General features: G+C 48.5%; 1 protein-coding gene across 1 annotated transcript; it reads left to right on the top strand.

Moving 5' to 3' along the window:
- The first annotated feature begins 2419 nt into the window (after positions 1-2419).
- LOC143692659 (TOG array regulator of axonemal microtubules protein 2-like) lies at positions 2420-25590 on the top strand. The gene is made up of 12 exons (XM_077172908.1): positions 2420-2518; positions 9621-9798; positions 10920-11081; positions 11704-11836; positions 13508-13613; positions 14350-14585; positions 16105-16257; positions 17454-17571; positions 18536-18639; positions 20419-20623; positions 21809-22025; positions 25391-25590. Exons 1-12 carry the CDS (start codon positions 2420-2422, stop codon positions 25588-25590), a joined length of 1911 nt encoding a protein of 636 aa, XP_077029023.1.
- Positions 25591-25815: the final 225 nt, after the last annotated feature.

Here is a 25815-nt window from a genome sequence, read left to right as displayed (position 1 = left end):
AGGGAGCTCTGCTGAACTTCCTCAGTGCCAGGGAGGCTGAGATGATGGATGTGTGGGAGCTGGAGAGCAGCCAGCATCCCGAGAGCTCAGCAGCATCTGGGCTCCAAGGCTGCTGGGGAAGTGCAGGAGGGAAGGGCAGCAGCAGGAGAAATGAGGGGCTTGAGAAAAGCAGGTTTTGGCATCCTGCAGAATGGCTTTGTGGGGACTTGGCTGGAGATGAGCACTGTCTGTGAGACACCTCAGGGGCAGGGAGAGAACAGTGATCTAAAGCCACTGCCATGCCATCCAAAAGGCCAGTGGAGGCAGGGGCACCTCAGAACATCTTGATGTCAAACATGTGAATGCCAGCTGGGAATGCAGCCACACTTGGAGAAACCTGAGCAGAAGGGGAGAGGTGGCAAATGTGTGACATGGGCTGACCCTCACCACCTTCCTTTCCTAGGTCACCTTTCCCCATCCTGGGCCAAACTGCTTCACAAGTTTGGCTTTTCCTGCCAGGTCCCATCTAAATGTCTTGAGGCATAAATGGGAGCAAGGCTGGATGCTTGATCTGAGCAATGTATTCTACTCTTTCCAGGCTTCCTTGCTGTATTCCAGTGGTGGGGATATGAAGAAGGGGTCACCGGCACCACCTTTGATTCCCCCCATACGCAAGGCAGTGAGTCCCCCTGTGGGCAGCACTGCAGGGTCTCTGCCAAGCTCTCCCCAGCTGGAATTCCAGGAGTCCCAGGAGATGAGGTGAGCCAAGGTGTCTGTTACTCCAGCGTGCTGTTCAGCTCTCGCTTCCCATCTTGTGTGGGTTATTTTGCCCAGTCAGGTGTCCCATGTATTTAGGCAAGCCTCTGTGTATTCACCATTATGCCTATCCATGATGATCCAGCACAATGTCAAAGGCAACAGCAATGCCCCAAGAGCAGAGGTGGTGGTGGGGAAGAGGAGGCAGGGCTTCAATGCACCTCCTGATGGGTCCTCTGCTGGACTTGGCTATTGATTCCCTCTGCAATGTTTGTGGTGTCATTTGGGAACTGAATTGCATGGGTCTGGATCCTGCAGATCTTTGAACACTGTGATCCTTGACTGTCAACTTCTGCACCCATGAGATTATCTGTGGGCAAATATTGGCTAGTGGAGAGGTGTCTGCAAATTCAGGTGCTGCTTCTGTAAACATCAGGTGTAACTTCACTGTGCCTGGGCCTCCGCTGTGAAATGAGATTCCGGATATGTTTTGGGGTATAAATGTATAATCCAATCGATGTTTATTTTTTTGATCTGGGTTTAAGATCAAAGAGGGCAAGGTGGTAGAGAAAAGTTCTAGGACTGTACCTGATGGAAAGATATTGGCTTAGATATGCAAGAGAAAAAGTAGCTGTCAGGCTAATCTGAGTGATAACAATAAGGAAGGAGATACAGAAGTATCATTCCAATTGAAAATCTTCGGTGGGGCTTTTAAAGTGCAATCTGAATATCCTCCCCTAGCAGCTGAGTCAGAAACAGCCTCTTTGTTCTTGAAAGAGCCAGCAGGTGTAATATCATTCTCAGGAGACAGCAGTGCTCTGATCCCATGTAGCACGAGGCTGTCACCAGGGTAAGGCACGGGCAGGCCAAGTCAAGCTTTGGCAGTTGTACAAAAGTAGCTGCCCTCCATACGGACTCATGTCTCAGCTCAGCAGCCCTGGCTGCTTCAGAGAGGCTGTAGGAGCCTCTTGGCTCCAAAAGGAGAGACAGCAGAACTGGGGAGTTCTGATGCAGGTTGAAGAATGACTGCTGGTGGTGGGGAAGAGGAGGAGGGCTTCAAAGCACCTCCAGATGGGTCCTCTGCTGGACTTGGCCATTATTTCATCCAGAGCTTGGCCAGCTCTCTGTGACTCCAGAAACGGAAAGCTTAAGGACAGTGAATTAGCTTTGCATCCTGTTGGTTTATGGGTTGCATTTCCTCCTTCATCAGAGTGACCATGCTAAGAAGGTTTGCCTCCTTTCATGGTACACCCATTCCCTCCCTTCTCTTTCTACCTCCTCACATGTTCTTTTGTCCTCCATTTTCTCCAGGCCAAGACCCAGCAGCATAAACAAAGAGAAGAACTCTGAACTTGCAGGTAGGTACAGGGCATGTCTGTCCTAAAATGAGCATTGTAGTCTTGACTCAGAGGTGACATTTGGAAAGCTTGGATAAATCCTATTCTTTTAAAAAATTCTTTAAATTCATTTCAATTCTTTGATGGGCTCAGTGGGCTCTCCCAGAGCTCAGTGGGCTCTTCCAGAGCCCAGTCCCTGGGAGTGTTCTCTGGTGGTGCAGTGAGAATTCCTCCACTTTGCAGGTGTGACTAGGTTCATTTTCTCCAAGTCTTTCCGGCCTTGGCTCCTTCCCTCAAAGCCATTGCCCCCCATCCGGATCAGCTCTCCTTCTTCTAACAATAATAAAATGGACAGCGTGGAAGGAGAGAACAAGGAAGCTGGCACTGGCTATGATAATGACAGTAGAGAATACCAGGAGCAGAGTTCAGAAGGAAAAAGTTCTAAGGTAAGGAGACCAAACTAAGTCCTGTGTGGTAGATTTTCAGTTTATGTGCTGGAGGCAGAGCTTGGAGAGCTTTTCCTGTGCTGTGCTGTGCCCAGGGAAGCAGCTGAGCCAAAGAAGAGCTCAGCTGGACACTGTGCTTCAGGCTGTCTCTGCAATGGGTGTGTAGTGCAGCCTTCATGTCCTCAGTGTGGATCAATAACAGGAGAGGTCTTAGAATGGTTTCTGGGCTCTGCCGTGGTTCTTCCTCTGTCTTATGGCTGAGAAAACACCAACAAGCAGTCAGAGCAGCTAAAGTTGTCCACTCTGGACAGGCTGTTCTCCTAGATTTAGTAAACAATGGGTTTCTTTGAACCGTCTCTGTGTCTTGGTGGTGGTTTCTGTCAGCTGTGTCTGTTTAGGATGGAAAAAGGTGTTTGCTGGAACAGGCAGTCCTGCAAAGGCAGTTCCAGGTTGTCTCAGCTTTTGACTTGTACAGCCATGCCCTCTGCACAGTTGTCCCTGCTGCTATTTCAGGACTTCATCAGCTTCTGGGCAGCTGTGTGCTCTGGCATGGCTTTGTGCAGAGGGAAGGGATGGGAGGTGGCCATGGGGAGAGCAGCCCACAGCCCAGCCCCACAATTGCCTTTGCAGCAGGGCCAGGACCTGCAGTTGTTTTGGGTTTGCCATGGGGTGCAGCAGGAGGCAGATGAACAACAGCTTTGGTAGACAGAATGTGCAATCAAGGACTCTGGTAGTTGATTTCAGCCTTGCAGAGAAAGGGCCCAGTGTATCCCTGACAGGAACTGACCCCCTCACTGAAGTTTGAACAGGTCCTGCTTTGGCTCTTTAGCTGGGCCAGAAATGATGGGATATGAAGGAAGGGTGTGCACCTGCCCCTACTGCCTCCAGCCCCATTCCTGGCCATGGCATGGGGGCCCTGGAGCAATGTGGGCAGGCAGAGAGCTTGCAGAGAGCAGCAGGGCAGGGAGCTCTGCTGAACTTCCTCAGTGCCAGGGAGGCTGAGATGATGGATGTGTGGGAGCTGGAGAGCAGCCAGCATCCCGAGAGCTCAGCAGCATCTGGGCTCCAAGGCTGCTGGGGAAGTGCAGGAGGGAAGGGCAGCAGCAGGAGAAATGAGGGGCTTGAGAAAAGCAGGTTTGGACATCCTGCAGAATGGCTTTGTGGGGACTTGGCTGGAGATGAGCACTGTCTGTGAGACACCTCAGGGGCAGGGAGAGAACAGTGATCTAAAGCCACTGCCATGCCATCCAAAAGGCCAGTGGAGGCAGGGGCACCTCAGAACATCTTGATGTCAAACATGTGAATGCCAGCTGGGAATGCAGCCACACTTGGAGAAACCTGAGCAGAAGGGGAGAGGTGGCAAATGTGTGACATGGGCTGACCCTCACCACCTTCCTTTCCTAGGTCACCTTTCCTCATCCTGGTCCAAGCTGCTTCATCAGTTTGGCTTTTCCTGCCAGGTCCCAGTTAAATGCATGGCTAAATGTCTTGAAGCATGAATGGGGGCAAGTCTGGATGCTTGATCTGAGCACTGTGTTCTACTCTTTCCAGGCTTCCTTGCTGTATTCCATTGGTGGGGATATGAAGAAGGAGTCACTGGCACCACCTTTGATCCCCCCCATAGGCAAGGCAGTGAGTCCCCCTGTGGGCAGCACTGCAGGGTCTCTGCCAAGCTCTCCCCAGCTGGAATTCCAGGAGTCCCAGGAGATGAGGTGAGCCAAGGTGTCTGCTGCTGCAGTGTGCTGTTCAGCTCTCTCTTCCCATCTCGTGTGGTTATTTTGCCCAGTCAGGTGTCCCATGTATTTAGGCAAACATCTGTGTATTCACCATTATGCCCATCTATGATGATCCAGCACAATGTCAAAGGCAACAGCAATGTCCCAAGAGCAGAGGTGGTGGTGGGGGAAGAGGAGGCAGGGCTTCAAAGCACCTCCTGATGGGTCCTCTGCTGGACTTGGCTATTGTTTCACACAGAACGTGGTCAACTCTGTGTGACTTCAGCATCTGAAAGCTTAAGGACAATGAATCAGCTCTGCATCCTGTTGGTTTATGGGTTGCATTTCCTCCTTCATCAGAGTGACCATGCTAAGAAGGTTTGCCTCCTTTCATGGTACCCACATTCCCTCCCTTCTCTTTCTAACTCCTCACATGTTCTTTTGTCCTCCATTTTCTCCAGGACAAGACCCAGCAGCATAAACAAAGAGAACTTTGAACATGCAGGTGGGTACAGGGCATGTCTGTCCTAAAATGACCATTGTAGTCTTGACTCAGAGGTGATATTTGGAAAGCTTGGTTAAAACCCATTGTTTTAAAAATTTCTTTAAATTCATTTCAATTCCTTGATGGGCTCAGTGGACTCTCCCAGTGCCCAGTCCCTGGGACTGTGCTCCAGTGGTGCAGTGAAAATTCCTCCAGTTTGAAGTGTTGAGTGGCAGGAGCTGGAGTGGTGCCTTGGGGCCCTGGAGATGCAGTGCAGGGCAAGGAAACATTCCTTTCCATCCTGCACATGCCTTTTATCTCCTGCAGCCTTTCTAGTGTCACAATTAGGGTAAAGAAGGCATTTATCATGAAATGAGAGATGTTCCCACTCCTTCCTCCTGCTTTTGAAGAAGAAAACCTTTCCTTGGGGCAGTTTCTGAGCCGAACCCTTTGAGATCTGAAGAGGATTCATGGACATTGCCTGGTTTTGTACTGGCAGAAATCTGGAAATTTCCTATGATAGAAAGTCCTGTTGAATTTTCCAATGAAGGAGAAGGTGGCTTCCAAATGGATGCAGCCTATGCAGGGTGTGAGTTTGTCATGCTGTGACAGCACAAGCCCTCAGCCACCCATGGCAGGTTCACAGTGACAAATCTCTTGCCCAGCTCTCTCTGCCTGTGTCAGTGTTGCAGGCTGAGGCTGGGGCAGGAGATGCCTTCTGCCTTGTCCCTGTCCCTGCCTTGCCTGATCCCTGACAAGTGGAATTGTGCCAGACAAAATGCAGTCCCTGCTGCATCTGGGAGAGCCAATGCTTTCAAGTTGAAAGCCCCAATGACACTGTTGTTGTTCCTGTGTCATCTCTGGGTGTGTAATGATAGGAGAGATGAGACTTGGAGAAATAATTCTGCTGATGCAGAAAAAGGGATCAGATCCCCTGGTTCCTTTGGGGATCAGGGTTAGTTCTGCCAAATCCTGGCTATGGCCCCTTTGGAATGACTCCTTACTTGCTGATATGCAGCTGGAATGCTTAATGCTCACTAAGTAAGGTGACATTTTTGCTGGATCAATTCTGGACTAGAAATGACCTATCTCATTAATCCTTACCTGTCTCACTTTTATTACTGACCACAGCAGTGGTCAGGGTGAAGGAATCCAGGTTTAAGACACTCATCCTCCTTGGCTGCCATATGATTTTATTCTCTGTGTAGCCATGTAAAGAACTAGTTCTCTTAATTCTAACTGCTCTGTTGGAGAGTATTTCAAAATGACCTACCCTCTGCTATTTCCATTAGGAATATTTTGAGTTGACAGTATTAGCCAAGATCAGAAATGTTTTGAGGCAGGTCATGTTTATGTTGTGTTTGAGTGTCTCTGCTGAAAAGACAGCAGGGGATAATAAACCCCTGGAACAAGTAAGTAGAGCAAAAATGGAACTTTGGGATGAGCACTTTGTTCCCTACAAAGCCAGGCTCACAGAATACTGGGCACATCTAATGAAGAAAGCAAAGCTTCTTTTGCATCTAAAACGTGGTGCCATTGTTTGTGTCCCAGCACTTCTTTTGTTGTAAAGAGTAATATAAAATCCCAGAAATGCAAAACCTGACCTGGAATTCAGTGGGACCTACAGAAACAAAGGCCTTGAAAATTACTTTTGAAAACAATTACTTCCTTGCCAGTGTCAGATTCTAGAGAGCACAGTGAATTTCCAACTGTTTGGAAGGAAAGGGGTCCTGTAGTAGTGGGGAGGCAAGGGGCACCACATGAACTAGTAGAGCCCTTCTCTCTTGGCTTGCCAGCTCCATATTGTTCAGAGAAATTAAACTGATGCTCATTTCATGAAAAATAAAAAAAACAAGCAATCTTTTCAGTAACTAAAATATGCTTTGAATTCCTCACCCATTAGATGGATTGATTGTAAAGGCATGAGTTCAATTAACTCCCTTCTTCTCTTGTACCTGAATGTCAGCTTCTTCTGAGCCTACAGCAAACACCCAGAGGAAGAAGGGAAAGAGCTCTTGGTGCAAGATAGGAGCTGGGATGGCTCTGTTCCCAAGGGAACTGGCTGACCTGTTGGGCTTGGAGCCTCCTGTGCCGCAGCCCGGCCTTGGGAATGGAGGTTGGGGCTCCGGGGCGGCTCAGGGGCCTGGGCCCAGGAGCCCCGGCAGAGGCCGCGGAGCCGCGCAGGCCCCAGGGCAGTGCCAGGGAGGACAAGGGCAGAGGGGAGGGGGGAGCTGGGCTGCTTGCTGGCAGCAGGAAGGGTCCTGTGGCAGCACAGAGAGGCTGTGCACATTGCCAGGGAACAGCTGTGCCCTGCATGTGCCCCTGCAAGGAGCTGTGCTGCTGCCAGTGCCCCTGGAGCTGCAGGGCTGCTGAGCTGTGGGGCAGGCAGAGGAGCAGGAGGGTGCAGGTGCAGCTGAGCCATTCCTGGAGAGCACAGGGCTCTGGGCTCCCTGCTGTCCCAGGGCAGCCCAGAGGCCAGGCTGTGCCTGTGCTAGCTCTGGGCAGGTGGCTCAGGGTTTTGCCCTGGCCTGCCTCAAGTGTCTGCCAGCAGGAGCATGTTTCCCTGTGCAGCTGTTTAGAAGTTTGCAGGAAATGTGTCCCATGAAATATGGAGCTTCAGATGCTTTAGATTGCATCGTCGCCTCTGTTATATTTTGTGTGTCCATTTTGCTGGCCTGACTGACAGCAGTGGTCCCAAGGAGGTTACCTTGGGATCTGTAGTTTCCCTGCCAATATCCCAAATGCTTTTACCTTCCAAGGTCCTCCTTTTAAAGAGCTGCTATCTAAGTCTCCTTTTTTTTTGTTATGCTGACCATTCTGCAGGGGCAAAAAGTCCTGATTTAAGACAATGCTTTTTTTCTACTGTGTTGCCACTTAATTTATCCTCTGTGAAGCTGTTGTATAGAATTGCAACTAGAAAATTATGACAGTGTTCACAGGGGACTCAGGTTGAGGGAAGAGACGAGGATTTGACTTCATATTTCAGAAGGCTTGATTTATTATTTCATGATATATATTACATTAAAACTATACTAAAAGAATAGAAGAAAAACTATACTAAAAGAATAGAAGAAAGGATTTCCTCAGAAGGATTTCCTCTGTGTCCGAGCCAGCTGACTGTGATTGGCCATTAATTAGAAACAACCAACATGGACCAATCACAGATCCACCTGTTGCATTCCACAGCAGCAGATAACCATTGTTTACATTTTGTTCCTGAGGCCTCTCAGCTTCTCAGGAGGAAAAATCCTAAGGAAAGGCTTTTTCATAAAAGATGTCTGTGACAGAAAATCAGCCTTTAGTCAGGCTGGTCTAAAAGTGGCCCAAGCTCATACAGTTTAGAATGAAAATCCTTGGGGAAAATGAAATATCTAGTGTCAAGAACACAGTTCACATTTGGGTAATATTCCTGCAATGCTCAGATTTTCTTTGAATGTCTTCTAAAATATTCCAACAAAAAGAAGACAATGTTGATCTAAGTGCATCCAGGTATTAGAACCTGGGGCTTCTTTCAGGAACCGGAAAGATGATGTTTACTAAAATCAGCGTGAAAAATGGCAGAAAAGAATCTCTGTCAAGAGCAATCTCTGTCTCTGCCCTTCTCTGTCAGACACAGAGGCTCTCCAGCCTGCAGGGGCTGAGGCCTTCATCATGCAGCAGGTTTCAGTCTGCTGGCCAACAGAGCCATGTCATGTCTGCTGCCAGTAGCCCTTCCCTTGGGAGAGGGTCCAGGCATTGTACCTTGCTGCTCTCAGTCACAATCTCTGTGTCTTGAGAGCTCTGCACTCTGGAACCTGTCTTGCCTGTTGCCCAGCATTGCATTTTTGGGGGCTTGAAGTCTGCCAGAGATTGACACAAAGCTTTGCTTCCATTCCCAGGCCGCCCACTGAGCCAGGCCAAGGAGACAGATCATCCCACCAGTCCTGGTCTAACGAGGGACAGAGAGCTGAGGGACGGCTTTGGAAAGGTAAGGGATAAGGACAGGGGTGAGCAGACTTCCTTTCCAGTGGCTGTTTAGTGCTTGGCCCAAAATGTCACTGAAAATCATCATCTGCCACTCTTGGGGGATGGGGATTTCCTTGGGAATATATTGGACAGCTATAGAACCATTGCTTGGCTATTTCCAGTGGTGCCAAGGTCCCTGGTTTGGAGATGGTGCTAAGGTCATGCCAGAAGCATTCTTTATGTGCAAAGGCTGTTTTAGAGAAGTTCTGAATGACAGAGCAAGCTACACATCAGTGCACGTGGGCAAAGTGCACCCTTGGAAGCAAAGAAGCAAAGATTCTAATGTTGGGTGTAAGCAAGGCTGCAAAAGAAAATGGGAGAGGTTGATTTTTCCTGGTTACCTTTGTGGCTGTATCTCACAGCCCTCTCATTCTCAAGTTTTCTGCTCATTATCATCAGTGTTTCTGCAACTTGTTTTCACATGAATTCTCCTTTTGGTCTCCTGGTCTGAGAGACCAAGTCCTTCAGAGCCCTTCAGAGCTGAGTTGTTCAGAAGCCAGGAAGTGAGAAACAGCTGCAATTCCTGGCCATGAGTGTTAAGCAACAGCTCATTAGCCCTCCTTGCTGGGTATTGCACATGGTTTTTATTCTCCTGCCATGGCCTGTAGGAACTGAACTGCCTGCTCACTGGCCATGTCAGCTCTTCCTCTGTCTTGGAGCACTCCTATGACTTTGATGCTTCAAGCAGGGCTTCCTGACATAGGTTGCAGTTGCAGCAGTGGAAGGTTGTGGCACTGAAGTGTTCCCCCTCACTGTGTGTAATTGCCAAGGTGAGGACAGGAGACATTCCTCTGAAACTACTGGAATGTGGCTGGAGCTGCATTGAAGCCTATGGCACTCTGTGGACTCTGTGCTCCTGATGAGATGTTGTGTGTGGTTTGTGTGTCTCTGCTTGCAGTCTATGATGTATTTCCATTGCACCCAGATCCGTGCTGCTTTGTGCATGTTGGCTCAAAAGAACTTGGAGCAGAAGGACGCAGAGCTTTTCAAGAGAGAGATGAAGAATAGGAGACAAAGGAAAACATCATTGCCACCTATTCCTGAGACAGTCAAGCCTGGGGATGCAGCTGAAGCAAGTAAGTGGTGGCTACACTTGTGGTGGTCCTTTTTGACCACTTGCTTGCCCTTTGCACAGCGTTGCAATCAGACTGGGGAGTTGTTCTGCTTGCATCTGAGTGGAAGCTTGCTTGGGATTTAATTCTGTTTCTCAAAGGAAAATACAGAGGCATGAAGTGTCTTGCCCATGACCTCACTGAGTCAGTAACAGAATATCAGCTTCCTCCCTTGACCTCTAAAGTCTTTTAGAGTAGAAAACTCTGTCTTGCAAAGTACACTGGGGCTTCAGACTCTCTCCTGGAGAGCAGCCTCCAGGGAAGGGGAGTCCAAAAGAATGCTTTTCAACCGGGGTGCTGCCTGGAAGAAACAAAATTCAGCTCCTTGTAATGAAGGCACCAGAGATCCTTCTCCTGCCACTCCCTGCTGAGGAGCTGGCGCTGTAGAGCTGTGCTGAAGCCCCAGCCAGGGCTTCTGCTGTAGCCCCAGGAGGCAGCAGCGTTCCCGACTGAATCCCGGCTGAGGGGCTCTGCCTGCAGGGCTGTGAGCGCTGCCCGAGGGCGGCAGCGGGGCCCTGAGGAGGCAGCACTCAGCCTGAGGCCAGCACCCAAGGTTATCTGCACTTTGCTTTGGCAACTGCCCCTGCCAGCCTCTGCAACAGGAGAACAAAGGCAAAGCAATGCTGGGTTTCCTTGTTTCTTAGGGAAAGCATCGCTGCAGTTTGGTTTTAAGCTAGAATAGGGTAGATTTAGATTAGACATAAGGGAGAATTTTTTTTATAATGAAGGGAATGAAAAGCTGGAAGGGTTTTCCCAGAGAAGCTGTTGTTGGTCCATCCTTGAAGGTGTTCAAGGCCATCTTACATGGGGCTCTGAGGAACCTGATCAGGATGAAGATGTCCCTGCTCACAGGGGTTGGACTAGATAGTGCTTAAAGGTGCCTTCCAACCCAAAATCTTCTAGGACTCTGTGCTCATTGTCCCATGTTAGTGTTATACTTGGTATAAAGTGGTATGTCATTGTTATACTTGAAGTTCTTTGGGATAACAAAGAGATGTTACGCAGCTCCAGCAAGTTTTCTGGCCCTTTCCATCATCGCCCTGTCCAGCACTCTCCCCTTACAAGCTCCTCTTTGGTCCCTGCAGCCTTTAGCCTACCACCTGTTGATGGCACAGCTTCTAGAGTGCAGAGAACACACCCTGGTGGTGCCTTGAAGAAGGAGGTCGTGAGGAAGCAGGACAACGTTCCCTTACTGCCCAATACACCCATCATCCATGGGGATGGCAGCTTCCCGCACAGCTCCTCAGGTAAGCCTGCTCCGTGGCAGCTTTTTCCACACGGGTTTGTCCTTGCACAAGGAGCACAAACTGCCTCCTGCCTCAGCCAGCACTGCTGGGATCTTGGCTCCATAGTCTGTCCTGAGAGTGAACAGCAAATCTACTTTTGAGTGACTCCAGCTTGGAAGTACTGGAGCAGTTGGTTCTTAGAGATCCATTGGAAAGTTGAGCTGAATAAAGTAGTGGTAAAGGCCTCAGCTCTGGCTTTTGCCCATCCTGAGAGTCCAAACTACAGCACTGGTGCCAGGAGGCAGCTGGGACTGCAGGGATGAGCTGCAGGGCAGTCTGCCAGGCTGTGCTCACTGTGCTCCTATGAGAACCACCAGGATCAGTTGTTCACTCACTATCTGGGCACCTGTGGCACTTGGGAGCTGGCGCTGCGGGGGCAATTGTCAGCTTCAGCCTGGAGCTGGGCCCAGCTGGGAGAGGCTGGGAGCAAGCAAGGAGCCCCAGGAGCCAGACAGCAGGGAGGCCTCTGAGCCAGTGCCAGTTTGTAGCACACGGAGCCCTGGCTGGGAGATGGGGCTGAGGCCGCTCCATGGCGGGGCCTTGCCCGGGGCTGCAGTGCCCATGGCCGACCCTCTCCTCACAGTGACCTCGCAGACAGCCCCTGGTGCCAGGCGCCGAGAGGAGCCGCTCCGTGGGCGTGGGCAGAAGGACAGAGCCTCTTCAGACCCACAGCAGTCCTTGCAGGAGGCAGTCTCCTTGCTGGGCAGCGATGACTGGTAAGAAAGGCCCCGTTCCCTCTGTGTCCCTCTCGGCGTTAAGGTCGGTCAGAAGCGTGTCTTGCTCGTGCCTCGGAGCCCCGAGAGCCCAGAGGGCCAAAGGGCACTGGTGAAACCCCTGCAGAGCAGGGAGAGGATGAAGACTGGGGAGCAGCCTTTTCTTGGCCTTGCTCTGCAGCAGTGCTCCAGCTGCAGCAGGTCCGTGCTGTTTCCTCGCTTTGCCTGCTGCTCCATGGAGCTGCAAAGGAAACCTTGAGGGAAGAGAGAAAGCTCTGGAAGGAGATGATTTGCTGGCTGAAGGCAGAAGCAGGATGGCAGCAGTTTTGAGTGTAGAGATTTGGGTGCCTTGGGCCACTGGCCCAGTGGGACTGAGTAAGATTCCTCTCTGCTCCCACTGCTGACAGCAATGGCAGGTGACAGGGTCTCCCTGTGACCTCCTGCATGGGAGTCCCAGAAGCAGCTCCAGGGAGTTCCTTTTTCTGAGAAATGGACTGAGTTGTGCTTTCAAGTCCCTCAGCCTGCCATTACTCCTGAAGGGCTCATGGCAGAAGAGAAGGAAAAAGAAAGAAAACTCTCTAGGAATCTTGCACTTTTGGAATTCAACTTTTTACCTCTCACTGCTTCATATGGACCTGAGATGTTTTGCCAATACTCCCAATGTGTCCCAAAATTATACACAGGCAGAAGGAGGCCCAGAGGTGATAACCCTACAAATTTTAGCTGATACTGGTTTTCTTTTTGATGTCTTTTTTTATCACTCCCTGGTGGATGCTTCATTCACACAGGGGTAAGGACTCCATTCACACTGGGATAAGCATGAAAAATCTGCCATGATGCATCTCCTTGTGGAATCACCTTTGTTTTGCCCTTTCACTTCTGCTTTCTCTTCCCCATTTCTCTTTGGTGCCCTGTGAGGTGCAGAGAGCTTCTGCAGGTGTGGGGGGTCTGGATGGCACTCAGGGGTGCCTGTGGGATTGGTCACCAGCCCTGGGCTGCAGCCCTGATGCCTCACAGACCTTCCTGTAGCTGAGGGCTTGCACAAAGCAAGTGCTCAGAGACAGAGTTGTTTGCACCTTTTAAATAACTTGTTGCTGTTGTGGGGGTTGTTTTAGGTAGGGGGTTTTGGGAAAAGCCAGAGTTTGCCCAGAGTTTGCCCAGGGGTGGAATCTCCTGGGTCATCCTGCTGCTTTTTTGGGGAATGTGTGAGGTGGAGTGGAGGGGGTGACAGAGAGGCTGAGATTGTAGAGTGGAAACTCAGCTCCAGAGTGGCAGTGCAGACTCTCCCTGCTGAATGCCTGCTGGGGCTGACAAAGAAGGAAAATGCCCCAATAACAGCCCGGTGGCACTGTGCCTCAGGGACAGGTACAGGGAGGTGACAAGAAACAGCAGCATGGCCCGGTCTCACAGCTTCTAGGAAGCAGTGACAGAGGGGCCTCATGTGCCAGAGATTTCAGAAAGGCTGTCTTCTTAAATGGCCACTCTGAAACCCCTCTCTTTGCCTCTTGGGTTTGTGAATGCTTTTGACAGCCACAGCATCCTGGGGCAACGGGTTCCAGGATTTCAATAAGCACTCCTTGAAAAGCACCTCCCATTGTTCAACTGAGCTGCCAGCCTGGTCATTTCAGAGGGTGCTTCCTTGGTGGAGAGAAAAATCAATCTTCTGCCTTTCAGGGAGCTGAAGGAGAAGGGACTCTTCACCATCAAACACCTGGCTGGGTCCCATTCAGAGGTCCTGCTTTGTAGACTTCGTGACATTTGCTTGGCAGTTACCAGTGAGGTGAGAACATTGTTCTGAATTGTCCTCCATACTTCATACACGGTGTGTAGAGTAGGTATGTGCTTGCTCATCTCCATGTGTGCTCAAGGTCTGCCTTCATTTCTGGTTTTAGACCTGATATTTCTAATGTCTGTCAGCTATCTGTAGGATCCGTGGGTACATGCAGCTGTATCTACTGGCAGGTCAGGTATCTGACACTCATCTTTGATTGTGGTGCCTTTATAATGCAATGTGCAAAGGCAGAAACTGAGACACTAATAACATTATTTTCCAGAGTCCCAATCTCTGCCCAAACTGTAATTCAACACTGCAAATTATTCTGTAGACCAGAGCCTGTGTTTTCTGTTTCCTGGCTGAGTGCTTCAGCTGCTGGTGTTGCTTTTTTGAACAGGAGCACCTGACTCTTTAATCTTTATGACTTGTGCCTTTATGATCTGAAAGCAGCTCTTGCTTTAATTTTCTAGTAAAAGGGCCTAAAATCAAAGCTGTGGACATTTTAGAAGGGTTAAGTAGAACACTTTGGTCAAATTTTTTTTAGGCCTGCAGTAAGCAGGTCTGAGGCCAGAAATTGGTGCCAGAGTAAGTGCCTTTCTGTGCTTGTGCTCTCCTGCTCTTCTTGTACTTGTATGTTCCTCTGGACACAGTGGGATGTGTTGTCATTTCCTGGGACTTCTGTTGAAGGTAACTGGTTTTCTTTTCAAGGTGATTCTTATACTTCCCCTCATGACTTCCCCAGGTGACCAACCTCCGTTCCAAGGTGTCCTACTCTGCCATTGTCACTCTGGGAGAGCTCTTTGTGACCTTGAAGAAGGACATGGACTCTGAGGTGGATGAGGTTGCTCGGGTCCTTCTCCAGATGGTGTCCAACTCACCAGAATTTGTTCAGAAAGCAGCCAGTCAGACCCTGGGGACCATGGTGGAGAATGCGACTCCTGCACGAGCAATGGCTGCTCTCATGGACATGGGAGTCAAGTAGGTTCTTCTTCTTTTAGTGATGTTCTTCACCTTTGTGTGTGTGGGAGGGAGAAGGGATGAGACAGAGAATGGGAATGGTGGGAGGGAAGGGTCCTGTATCCTGCATCTTCTGTGGACTCAGTGACTTGATTCTCCGACCACCCTCACTTCTTTCCTCTTGTCACCTATTTCTGCCCTCCTGCAGCCTATTATTAGTTCTCAGAATCACAGAACTGTAGAATATGGGGAGTTGGAAGGGGCCCATCAGGACCATCGAGTCCAGTTCCTGGCCTTGCACAGAACAGCCCAAGGGTCACACCAAGTGCCTGAGATTGTTGTCCAAATGCTTCTTCAACCCTGTCACCACTGTGACCACTGCCCTAGGGAGCCTGTTCCAGTGCCCAGCCACCCTCTGGGTGAAAAACCCTTTTTCCTGATATCCAAACTAAAGCTCCTCTGACTCAGCTTCCTGCTGCTTCCTGGAGTTCTCCCAGTCCGTCAGATTTTCCTAGATATGGTGACTGGTGGGGAAGGGAAAGTGCCTGCAAGGGCCAAGGATAGAGCCTTGTGCTTTTGTGGGAAGAGGGACAATTGCAATTGCAGCTGTGAGCAGTGTTTGGTATTTCACAGCACTAACCACAGAGGCCCTGGGGAAAACCACCTATCCTCATGATGCCATTAACTTGAGAAATGAGGAGGGTCCTTGCTGGGGCATGGAGCACATGGGGGACAATCTGCTGGGTGTGGCACAGCCTGCACAGCAGGGGCAGCTCCTGCCAAAGGAGTCTTGTATGACTGTCCTGGCCTTAGAGCTCTACTTTCTATTCAAACTGATGTTTTGTGTTAGCCTTGAGATGATGAATCATTCTAAAGGCACTTTCACAGGCTGAGTGCCATGGGACAGTTGAAGCAAATGCTGCCTTAAATGTTGGTGCTGGGCCTGATAGTTCCCAAGAGACACTCTCTAGAACAGGACAACCTGGCTAAACTGCCTGCCACCCTTTCCCCAGCTTTGGAATAGGGAAAAACATTCAGATGGATCCATTGCCAAGCCTCACAGAAGAAACAGGCTGCATTGCTGGATATTCTGCAACTTCATGGCCCACAATGTGTTTTCCCTGCATTTGTTGTTTTCCAAAGTTCTGCAGATTTGGGGATAAATGGGTGGAAAGAGCCTCAATCCTGCTGCAGCTCTGTGTACTGGGTGCCCTCTGATGGGTCAGCATCAATTGTCCTTAATTTCTAAATTATTCATATGTCACCTATTTCTTTAATCTTTCTCAGAATAAAAACTGAGAAAGAATTGAGTATCAGACAGTGCAGGGAGGCTGAATTCCTCCCTCTTCTGTGCAGGCAGGCCTTGTGTGCAATGCTAACTTTGTGTTTACCTGAGGACAGAACCTTCTGCAGGTGTCTGAAGGTGCAGGGAGAGCCCAGGCTCCTTCCCCCAGCACGGGCAGGGAGCAGGCTCTGGCCAAGGCCTGTGCTGCTGCTGCTCCTGGTCCCTGTGGCCCAGGGTTTGCTCTCTCCTCCCCAGCAGCCGCCACGCCCCGGTGCGGAAGCGTGCGGCCGAACTCCTCCTGTCCCTGATGGAGAGAATTGGAGCCACCAAGCTTGCAGGCACAGCCAGGGCTGAGAGGCTGGCACACGTGGCAGGGAAGCTTGCTCAGGACTGTCACAAGGACACAAGGTAATGATCTTCATTTCACCTGCTAAAACAGCAAAACCGTTTTGTGTCTGGCTATAAAGGTGAAACCACAAAAGAGTGGAAACTAAAGGGAATATGAAGTTTCCTCATGGTGTAAATAATGGAATATGCTGAGTTGGAAGGGACCCTGATGGGGTCAAGTCCAGCTCCTGGCCATGTGCAATGACCCCAAGAGTCACTCCATGTGCTTGAGAGCATTGTCCAAACACTTCTTGAGCTCTGTCAGCCTTGGCACTGTGACCACTGCTCTGTGTTGCCTGGGCAAATGGCTGTACTGGGAAACCTGAGGTTGGCCAGCAAAAAGGAGCATTGCCAACTTTTTCCTGTGGCTTGAAGGATTCTTTAGTGAGATGAAAAGAGCTCAGGTCAGCCAGTCCAACAGTTTTGTTTGGCCTTAGGTGCACAACACAAAGCCAAAGTGTTGGCTAATGTTCATCACTGAAGGATCCCAAACATCCATTTCTCATTAACTTCAGACTTTCCTAGAAATATTTCAGAGGTCTTCAGCCAACATATTCAGTCTTTCTAAACCTGTTCTGCAGATTTCTAGAATGCTGTTATCTGTGGCTCAGTGAACTCCACATTTCTTCTTGAAGAAAACTGTGGCAAAATCAACCCAAACCACCAAAATCCCCTTCCTTTGATGATGAAATTCCCATGAATAGCTGCCAAGAACACCAGAGCAACTAGCTGCCCCTCTGCAAACACATAGTATAGAATAATCAATAGGATGCATGAGGTGTTTTGTTCTGGCTTCCCTGCCAGTTAAAGAAAGGCAAATTATTGTGCAATGGCAGCAAGACACTGCTAATAGGCTCTGACAACAAAGCAGATGTGTTTTGCTTGTTCCCTGAGATCCTTTGATGCCACAGAAGCACACCCACAGTTTCAGAGTGAAATGGTATTTTTCTGTTGCCCCACATTCTCCTCTTGCCTCTTGTGTTCAGCTGACAGCACTGTGCAGTGTCAAGTGAGGTAAATCTCCCTCTTTGCTGAGCAGGTAATGCCTTCTTGTGCAAGGATTGCACCTGATGAGTTTAAGGTATCAGCCTTTTCTGTTAACACTCTTCCTGTGTTTGTTCACTTTTCTTTTGCTTCCTTTCTTCCTTCATGCCTTCCTGCCTTCCTTTTTGCCTCCTTCCTTCCTTTCTTCTGTCCTCCCTTCCTTCCTTCCTTAGGCATTATGGACAGGAGATGGTGAAGATGTTGCTCAATCATCAACAATTTAAAAAGCTTTTGGAACAATCTCTTTCCACCCGTGACCTGGAAGATATTCTGACAAGAATCAAGAAGAAAGTAAGTGCTTGGCAGGAGAAATGTCTCCTTTGTGCAAGTATTGCCACTGCTAATATGAGATCAAACATACCCAATCTGTCTTTAGCTCATTCCTCTTCTGCTGAATCATTTTGCTCCTGGGAATGAGCTGTTAATCCTCAGCCTGTTCATCTGCAGATCACAAAGGAATTGATATTATTAGGGAAAAAGTGGGGTTTGAATATTTTCAATATCGGTCACAAAGAGGAAAGGGAAAGAGGAGAAAATGGGTTTACATTTAAGCGTAAGCCTCCACCATGCTCTCCCTACTCTGCCCCTGTAAAGGAATTAAGTGAGAATTGTGCTTCTGAACATAACAGAGTCTTTGCAAAGGACACTGGAAATAGTAGTACCAAGAAAATTTGCAAATACACAAAAGATGTCCAAGTCAATCCTAGTTACTTCAATTACTGTCTGTCTTTTGGGAATGCTGCCCTGCTGTCAAGCCCTGTGGAGCTGGAAGAAGCTTGGTGAATTCAGCAGCATCCAGTGGAAAATCCTTTGTTTGCTTGGGGGGGGGGATTTTATTTTTCTATCGACATTACAGAAGGGAGCCTGCCTTTGTGCAGGCACAGGGAGAATGAGTGTTGAACCAAATCGACTTCCAACACAATGGGCCAACCCCCAAAGAGTCCAGTTTGTTCTGCTGCTTCCTTCACAAACACTCATTGCCTGCCAGTTTGCATTATTCCCATTTATGCTCAAGACTAAGGAATTTGGGATTTTATATTGCTGCTCAGTCTGGTAGCACCCATAACCTGCCTTGGGCTACCTACTGAAAACAAAGAGTTGGCATCACTGAATCTCTGGTCTGTTTCCATCTGTAAGTTAGGAAATGTTTCCCTAAGCCTTGGTAGCAGTGATCCTGGTTCTAATTTGTGTTTTCAACAGGGAATTTCCAATTTTATACTCCAAAGATTGATGGGGTTTCTCTATGTCTTTGTAGGGGATGGCAAACCAGAAGGCTGAAGGCCCATCTGTCAAGGAGCCGGTGAAGGAGAGGAACGGTGGCCCAAAGAAGCCCCAGGCCACATTGTCTTCTAGCAAATGGTACTGAGCACTTTTTTTAGATGAGACAAAGCACATGACAAGCTTTACATGTCTCTTCCTCAGGAAAAACTTTCTGGCAGAGATGACCAGTGCCACAGATTGTTTCCTTTCCCTACAAATGCTCTAGGATAAAAAATATCTACTTCTGCATTGTGCTGAACACAACTTCTCTGGAGGGGTTTCCACAAAAATGGAGAGACAAAAAGACACCCATTGGTTGCAGCTCAGACGATGCAGTGCAGTGGCAAGGGCAGTGTTGTGGAGGCTGGGAGAGGGCCAAGTTTCTGCTGCCTGACTTGGGACAAGTAAATTCAACCAGGGCTTTGTTTTCATCTGAGTGGAGTCTTTTTCAGATGGGTGTTTTGATGAGAAATCTCAGTCTGGAAGCAAGATGCCATTCCACAAAGATGCAGTTCTCATCCATGTGGTTTGGTCTGGCTGAATCATGGTTTTCTTACACTCAAACAGTATCAAGTTTGAGTAGTAAGGAGCAAGGCAATTCCTGAACAACTTCAGTCAACAGGTGTCTCAATGTGGACTTTTTGTCTTGATATTCCTATCCTTCATGTAATTTGCTTGATGGACAGCATGTTTGGTTTATTTCCCCCTGTGCTGCAATCAGCATTTAAGACAGGAATTGCTCCTTGCTGTCTCTTTCATGGCAGTTGCAGAGCTGCTTGTACCTCTTCTCCTCTGATAACAGAATTTAGCTCTGTCCTGCTCAGCAGTGGCAGGAAAGTGACCACATGCCTCAGTAGCACAGCTAGCATCTTCCCGTGCTCATGGAAGAGACAGGTTGATCAGGAGAATTGTTCCCAGTGGGTTTGTTAACCTGTGCATCTAGGCTCTAGGGAAGCAAATGAAATGTGAGTGGAGTGTAGTTCTGGGATGTCTGGCTTCCATTTTTATCTCTCTTACTGATTTTCTGAATCCTTCAAATATACCCCTGTTGATCTGTTCAGATGCATCTGAGCTACTTTTCCAGATTGTCATGCCTGGTGTAGAGACACTTCTCCAGAGTCATGAGTTTCCTTATTCTAAGACACACATGTCCCTTATGAGGAAGCATTTAGACTTGGAAGCAGTGTCTCTCTTTCTCCACAAAGCAATGTGACCTGTGTGCCCTGGCAGCCATCTGAAGATAGATCAGATGCATCTCATCCTTGGTTTTCCTCAGTGAGCTCCAGCAAGAACGTTACCTGCAGATTGTCTCCGGTAATCATTGTCATGAGGTCCACATTGTTCTTCAGACCCTCATGACTTTCCAGCTTGAAATCACATAATAGGAAAGCTGCTCAAGATGTTTTGCTCACAATTAACTGAAGGTATTGTCTGTGGCTGCAGCTCTCTCCATAGAGAGCAGAAGGCACAACTTTCCCAGGCATTGTCCTGGGGAAGGCTGTGAGAAGATCAGAGAAAAGAATCAGAAACAATTCTTATCTGCCCTTGCTGCGCCTGTTGTTGTGAACATGTGGAATGTGTTATAGAGATTTGTTTACTAAAGGGTAATTTCTTAATTGGCTACTGGTGATGGTGTTTCGGATTCAATTGACCAATCTGGTCTGTCTGTATCAGACTGTCTGTAAGGGCGATGAGTTTCAGTATAGTATAGTATAGTATAGTATAGTATAGTATAGTATAGTATAGTATAGTGTAATAAAGTGATTGATCAGCCTCAGTTTTCTGGAATCATGGAGTCAATGCTAATTATTTCCTTGACAGGGATGCCATGCTACAATAATTATCACCACCAGGTCCTCATTTGGTTTTATTTTCCAGGGTGAAATCTCCCTCTGATGGACACCTCCTACACTGTGCAAAAGCCCAGGTCATGTCACCTCCAGCTGTGGAAGAAACAGAGCTGCTGCAGAAGCTTTACCATCTCCTGGAAGCCAAGGGGTTTCAGACAAGGATGGAAGGAGTGGAGCTCCTCCAAGACCTGTGCAAAACCAGCCCCCAGCTCATCTCCACCAACATTGTCCAAGTACGTAGGGTATCTTCACTGCTCCTTTCCTTTAGCTCCTTTCCTAAGCCTGTAGCAGCAAAGTTAATTCAGTGTGTCTTGGCACTCTGTCCTGGCTGTTTGGGACATGCTGGTCCCTCTTACCCAGACAAATGTAATTCAGGTCCAGTCTTCAGGAAGTGTTATTTCAGTCCAGCTGTATTTGCCTGGCAGGTGCCTATTGATGCTGTTCATCAGATGATGGCAGATGATGGCAGAATTTTCTGCTGGTGTAACTGCTGCTGTCTCCTACTCCCAGTTGGGTTAAGTGAAGGGAATCCAGCCCCTGAAAGCATGGCAATTGTTCTCTAGACCAAAAATGGGTTTGCATAGGGAAGAGAAGTATCAGGCTGGGTTGGTTTAAACCCAGTTGGTTTTTCAAAAACAACACTTCTATATACTCCATCTTGTCTTGCACAGGCACAACTCTGGCTACTCATTTCCATCCTTGTTCCTATTCCTCTTGGTAAAGACAGTGCTCACCCTTCTTGGGGGGTCTTTTTTTCTCTTTGGAAAAGGATGGAAACAGCTAAGGACTCATCTCTGCCTTCTCCTCCCAGTAGCTGCTTTTTCCCTTTTTCCAGGAAAAGGTGCCTGACAATGTGGCTGTCAAGGGACTGAACGTGCTCTAATGAGAGCTGTACAGCACATTCCATTTCAGAAGTCCACATGTTACTTAGAGAAATAGTCTGGATCCTGGAAGAGTTGACCAGAGCCCTGCACTTCTCCAGACACTGGCTCTGAGACAAACAAAATAAAACTTAGATCTCCTCCAGCCATAGTTTTGGCAAAATCATAACTGCCCTCAGTACTTGAGGCAACTGTATAGAAAACCAGGCATTGTAAACATCTGCTTCCATTCAAAGCAAAGGTACTCTTTAGCATTAATAAATGGAATTGATTTAATGATTTAGAGATGGAGAGAAATACCATAGGGGCTACTCTGTCCCCAGCCCAATCTCTTAAAAACAGAAGAAAATCTTTCAACCAGCATGAGGTTGCGCCACTATTCCAGTGAGTGGCCCACAGGAAAACAGTGAAATTGTGCAAGCGAGTGCTGACCTGACAGAAAGGATCACTTTCATCTTTGACATTGCTGACTGTGACAGCCACTCTTCAAACAAGGACATTTGAATCCAGCTTTCACGTTGCTTGTTCTCTTCACAGATTTTTGATTATTTTGTCCTGAGGATATCTGACAGCCACAAGAAAGTGAAGCAGAGGGCACTGGATGTGCTGGCTGAAATCACAGGAGTCCTGAAAGATGCCTTGAACCCAGTGATCATTGGTTTGGTGGAAGGAATAACAAAGAACCTGAACTCAAAGGATCCCAGGGTTCGTGGGGCAGCTGTGAAAGCACTGGAAGAATCCATTGCTCATTTGGGTAAGGCTGAGCCCTGGCAGGGACTCTCCTCAACTGCTTCTCTGTCTCTCCTGCACAAGAGAGCGCTGAGTGCCTTGACAGCTGCTCTTGTCTGTGGAACACTCCAGCTGACACCCACCAGAAGCTGTGCAGCTGCAGTCCTTATGCACCATCCCCAACAGGCTGGAATGTGCAGCAGCATTTCCCAACAGTCCCAGGCTCCCTTGGCTCTGTGCCGCTTGTCTGAAGAGCAAGTCCTGGGCTACAGCTTTGCTACAGTTCAGAGGAAAAGGGGGTTTTGGAGTGTGCTTGGGCCCTGTCTGACTTCCCAAATGAACAGCTTTGCTGTTGGCATGAAGGGACACTGGCCCATCAGAGCTTCTGCAGAGCAGCCACCTGGGAGGCTCTACATTAGAGGCATCAGCTGCCTATCTTCCACTTTTCTTCTTTGTCTTCCATGTTCAAAGGGGAACTTATGATTCACCAAGTTCATTTCTTTAGAACAAACAGGTATAAACCCAGCTGTCAATGATGCCTTGTTCCACATGTTGTTTTGCATGGGGCAACATGGCCACAGCAATTAACTACATAGGCAAGGGCTGCTCTAAATTCCTCTGCCACACAGATTTATGTCAGCTCTGAGAATGCTCACTGGGGGAATATGCCTGGAAAAAGGAGTGTTGAAGAGGCAGGTCTTCAAGAGGAGTTTCCACTTTCTCCTCCCCAGCTGCTCTGTAAACTCAGGAACTGCCTGACTCAGTGCCTTTCTGTGACCCAAGTATGGGCTTCTTCCTTTTTGCTCTGGGATGCAAAACCTTTTCACTGCTTCCATGTGACTGAACTCTTGAGGTCCCTGATGTGAAATGTTTTAACATAGCTCCTGCTATAGCAGACAAGTTTGGATTTACAAATGTGAAAGGAGAGCTTTTCTTTTGGAATTTTAAACCCTGCCAAGCAGGCTGGAAGGAAAGAAGAAAAGGATTCAAAAATCCACAGAAATGTACTTTATTTTATAAAATGGGGTTGGCCCTGCCCTTTCCCTCCTCACTGTCCTTTCTCCTATGACCTGAGAAAAGTGAGCAGAAACATGTGTTTCCCTTCCCAAGTGTCACTGCTGAAAGAGTTCAGCTACCAATGGAATCACCTGAGTGGCCAAGCTCTGCTGGATGTCACTGAGTGTATCACAGGTATGGCCTCCCCTTCTGAGCCAAGAGCTCTGCCCAGGGAGTATTGACAGGGAATGCCTGTGAACAGACAGCAGAGCAGCTCCTCCTCATCAGGAGGTGCTGAGCTTGTCCCTGCTGCCCAATAGCCCAGGCAGGTGGATTTGGCAGGATTTCCCTGGCTGCTGCAGAGCTGGGCAGCATCTGAGATGGGGGCAGCGCTCGGCCTCGGGGCTGAGCTCTCACTGGGGCATCTCAGAACCACCTCCAGCAAAGGGAGGGGCTGAAAATACCCCAGCTGGTTCCTCTCTGGGAAGCTCAGGGACATCTGTGATCTTTGAGGGGAAATGGTGGCAAATGCTGTTTCAGGGCATCAGTTTGTTTTGTCCTCACAGAATTCTTGTTTTTCTCTTGGAAAGTTTTGAGGCTGAACCGTGCAGAGCCTGGGGGTCACAGCTCAGGTCAAAACTCAACAGAGGCATCAGAGGCAGGGGTTCAGTGCAAGGCAGCCTCTGGGGCACAGGGACAGAAGCAGAGTGCTGAGGCTCCCTGCCTGTGCTGTCAAAGTGGCTTGGACTGAGCCTTTCAGGGTGTGCAAACAGTGTCTGCCTGTGCCAGCGCTGTCCAAAAGCTACAAATGCAGCTGATAATTGATTCCTCAGAGGAGCTTGCTATGTCAGCAAGAGACAAGGAATGGAAAAAGGATAATCTCAATATATAGTAGAGAGGAGAATTGATCACCTTGCTTTACCTGGGGCTAAATCCACTGCTAATTATGCCAACATCTTTGAATGCAAGGTTTAATACACTTTGTGTCTCCATTAGGAATCTCAAAAGGGCACATTCGGTGATTGGGAATGTCAAAGGCCCTTTAGAGAGCATTTGAATAAAGTAGATCTCCAGCAATAGGGAATTTAGTTTAGCAGTTCTTTTGATCTCTTTTTCAAATAAAGGAATTAACCATAAATTAGGATTACTTTAGAAAGAGCAGATGTTGTCTCTGAGATTTAGTAGAAACAGACAGCTGTTCCTCACGTTCAGTAGTCACCGATGTCTTTAACTGCATTTAAACTCAAATTAATTCCCATTTTAAAATGGGTACCATAACCCTTTCCTGCTTAGCAAAATTGGTTTTGGGTACTTGCAGGAACTCTTTCAATGTTGATGACTGGTGGTGGATTAACAGCATAGAGAAAATGAAGTCTCTTCCACCACAGAATATTAAATGGCTGCTAGATAACATTTTGTCTGATCAGAAAATAAGAATGGTCTCCAGAGCCATTCAGGTTTTGGTCTCTCAGCCAAATCTGCCATGCAAGAAGCCTGTTGGTAGTAAATTTTTGTCTGTGTTTGATATAGTTCAGTTCAAAAAATGGGCAGAGAGCACATTTCAGAGACAATATGAGAAAACATTCGTGTTTTGGTTGCATTTCAGTCCCCTGTGTAGCATTTTTCTTTCTCTATGCCCCTATTTCAGTGGACATTAAAAGAAAAAATGCCATTAACATTGGGAGGGGAAGTGGCAATAAAATGTGGAGATGCTCAAATGCCACAGCAATGGGATCTGGGTAATTCTCTAAGACACCCTGAGGTTTGAAACAGCTGTTTCTTGGAAGCCCCAAAAGCATTCTGCCAAAGACACCAGCTGGTCACTGATGTTTCTAATCCAGCTGTCAGGCAGCAGCCATCTCTGGTGGGCTGGAGTTTTGAGGTGTGTTCTAATCCTGCCCTTTGCTGTGTGCCACTGAGCACAGGGAAGAGCCAGATTAGACATTTGGAACTTGACATCAAAGTTACAAAAATGGAATCATCCCTTTATTAGAAATCTCTCCATTTCCTTTCTATGGTGCATTTCCAAATCTTCAGTGTGGATTTAGACAAGTTCTTAATGGAAATAAAAGGCAGTTGGACGTTTCATTCATTGTTTATGCAGAAAGAGATTGTGAAATAATTTAATAAATGTGCAAAGTCTGCCACAGGGACAAGGCTCTGGTTGGAGCAATTAGTCCTGAGGGGTTGGTGGTTCTGTTCCCAGGATGATCAGCTGCTTTGCCCGTTTCTGGATCAAGGGGCTCTGTGTGCTGTTTTGCTGACCTTGGCCAGAGAGGCTTGCCAGAAGCAAAAGCAGAGGTAGATGCTTGTTTGCATTGAGGTTGTGGCTAAGGAGCTGTGTCTCTGTCCCGGCAGTGCTTGTGCAGTGGGTCCATGCCAGGAGCCCTGCAGTCGTCCAGCGCGACGCCCTGCCCGTGCTCTGGTCCTTCCTGGAGAACAAGGCGCTGCCCGTGCGGAGCGCCAGTGTCCGCACCGTGGCCACCAAGCTCGCCTCTGCCCTCTACAAGGTGATGGGCACCCAGCTGAAGAAATGTGCTGCCAGCAAGCCTGCACACGTGCGGGAAAACCTCTCCAAAATGCTGGGCTGGTGAAGGCGAGATGTTCTCCAGAAGGCTGAGGAAGCACTGAGTTGGACACCTCCGGATTTGCCTTTTTAGCTGTGCCAAAAAAGATGAAATCCAAAGGAAGGGTTTGCATCTGCCCCCGCTCTCTCCATTGCCCTTCCTAGTCATGGCATGGGGGGCCTGGAGCAGCTCCAGGTGGAGGACAAGGTGAAGGGAACCATGGCTCAGCCTCACACAGAGGTGAGGGGGGAG

The sequence above is a fragment of the Agelaius phoeniceus genome (assembly GCF_051311805.1).
Source record: "Agelaius phoeniceus isolate bAgePho1 chromosome W unlocalized genomic scaffold, bAgePho1.hap1 SUPER_W_unloc_2, whole genome shotgun sequence".
NCBI lineage: Eukaryota > Metazoa > Chordata > Aves > Passeriformes > Icteridae > Agelaius > Agelaius phoeniceus.
The sequence above is the reverse complement of the archived record's forward strand: the minus strand, read 5'-3'. Positions and strand labels throughout refer to the sequence as shown.

Excerpts from the sequence above, each read along its gene's own strand:
- LOC143692659 (XM_077172908.1), top strand. The coding sequence starts at position 2,420 with ATGGACAGCGTGGAAGGAGAGAACAAGGAAGCTGGCACTGGCTATGAT. Across the intron at positions 16,258-17,453 it reads GACTGTCACAAGGACACAAG|GCATTATGGACAGGAGATGG; the intron begins GTAATGATCTTC and ends TTCCTTCCTTAG. Across the intron at positions 18,640-20,418 it reads ACATTGTCTTCTAGCAAATG|GGTGAAATCTCCCTCTGATG; the intron begins GTACTGAGCACT and ends TTTATTTTCCAG.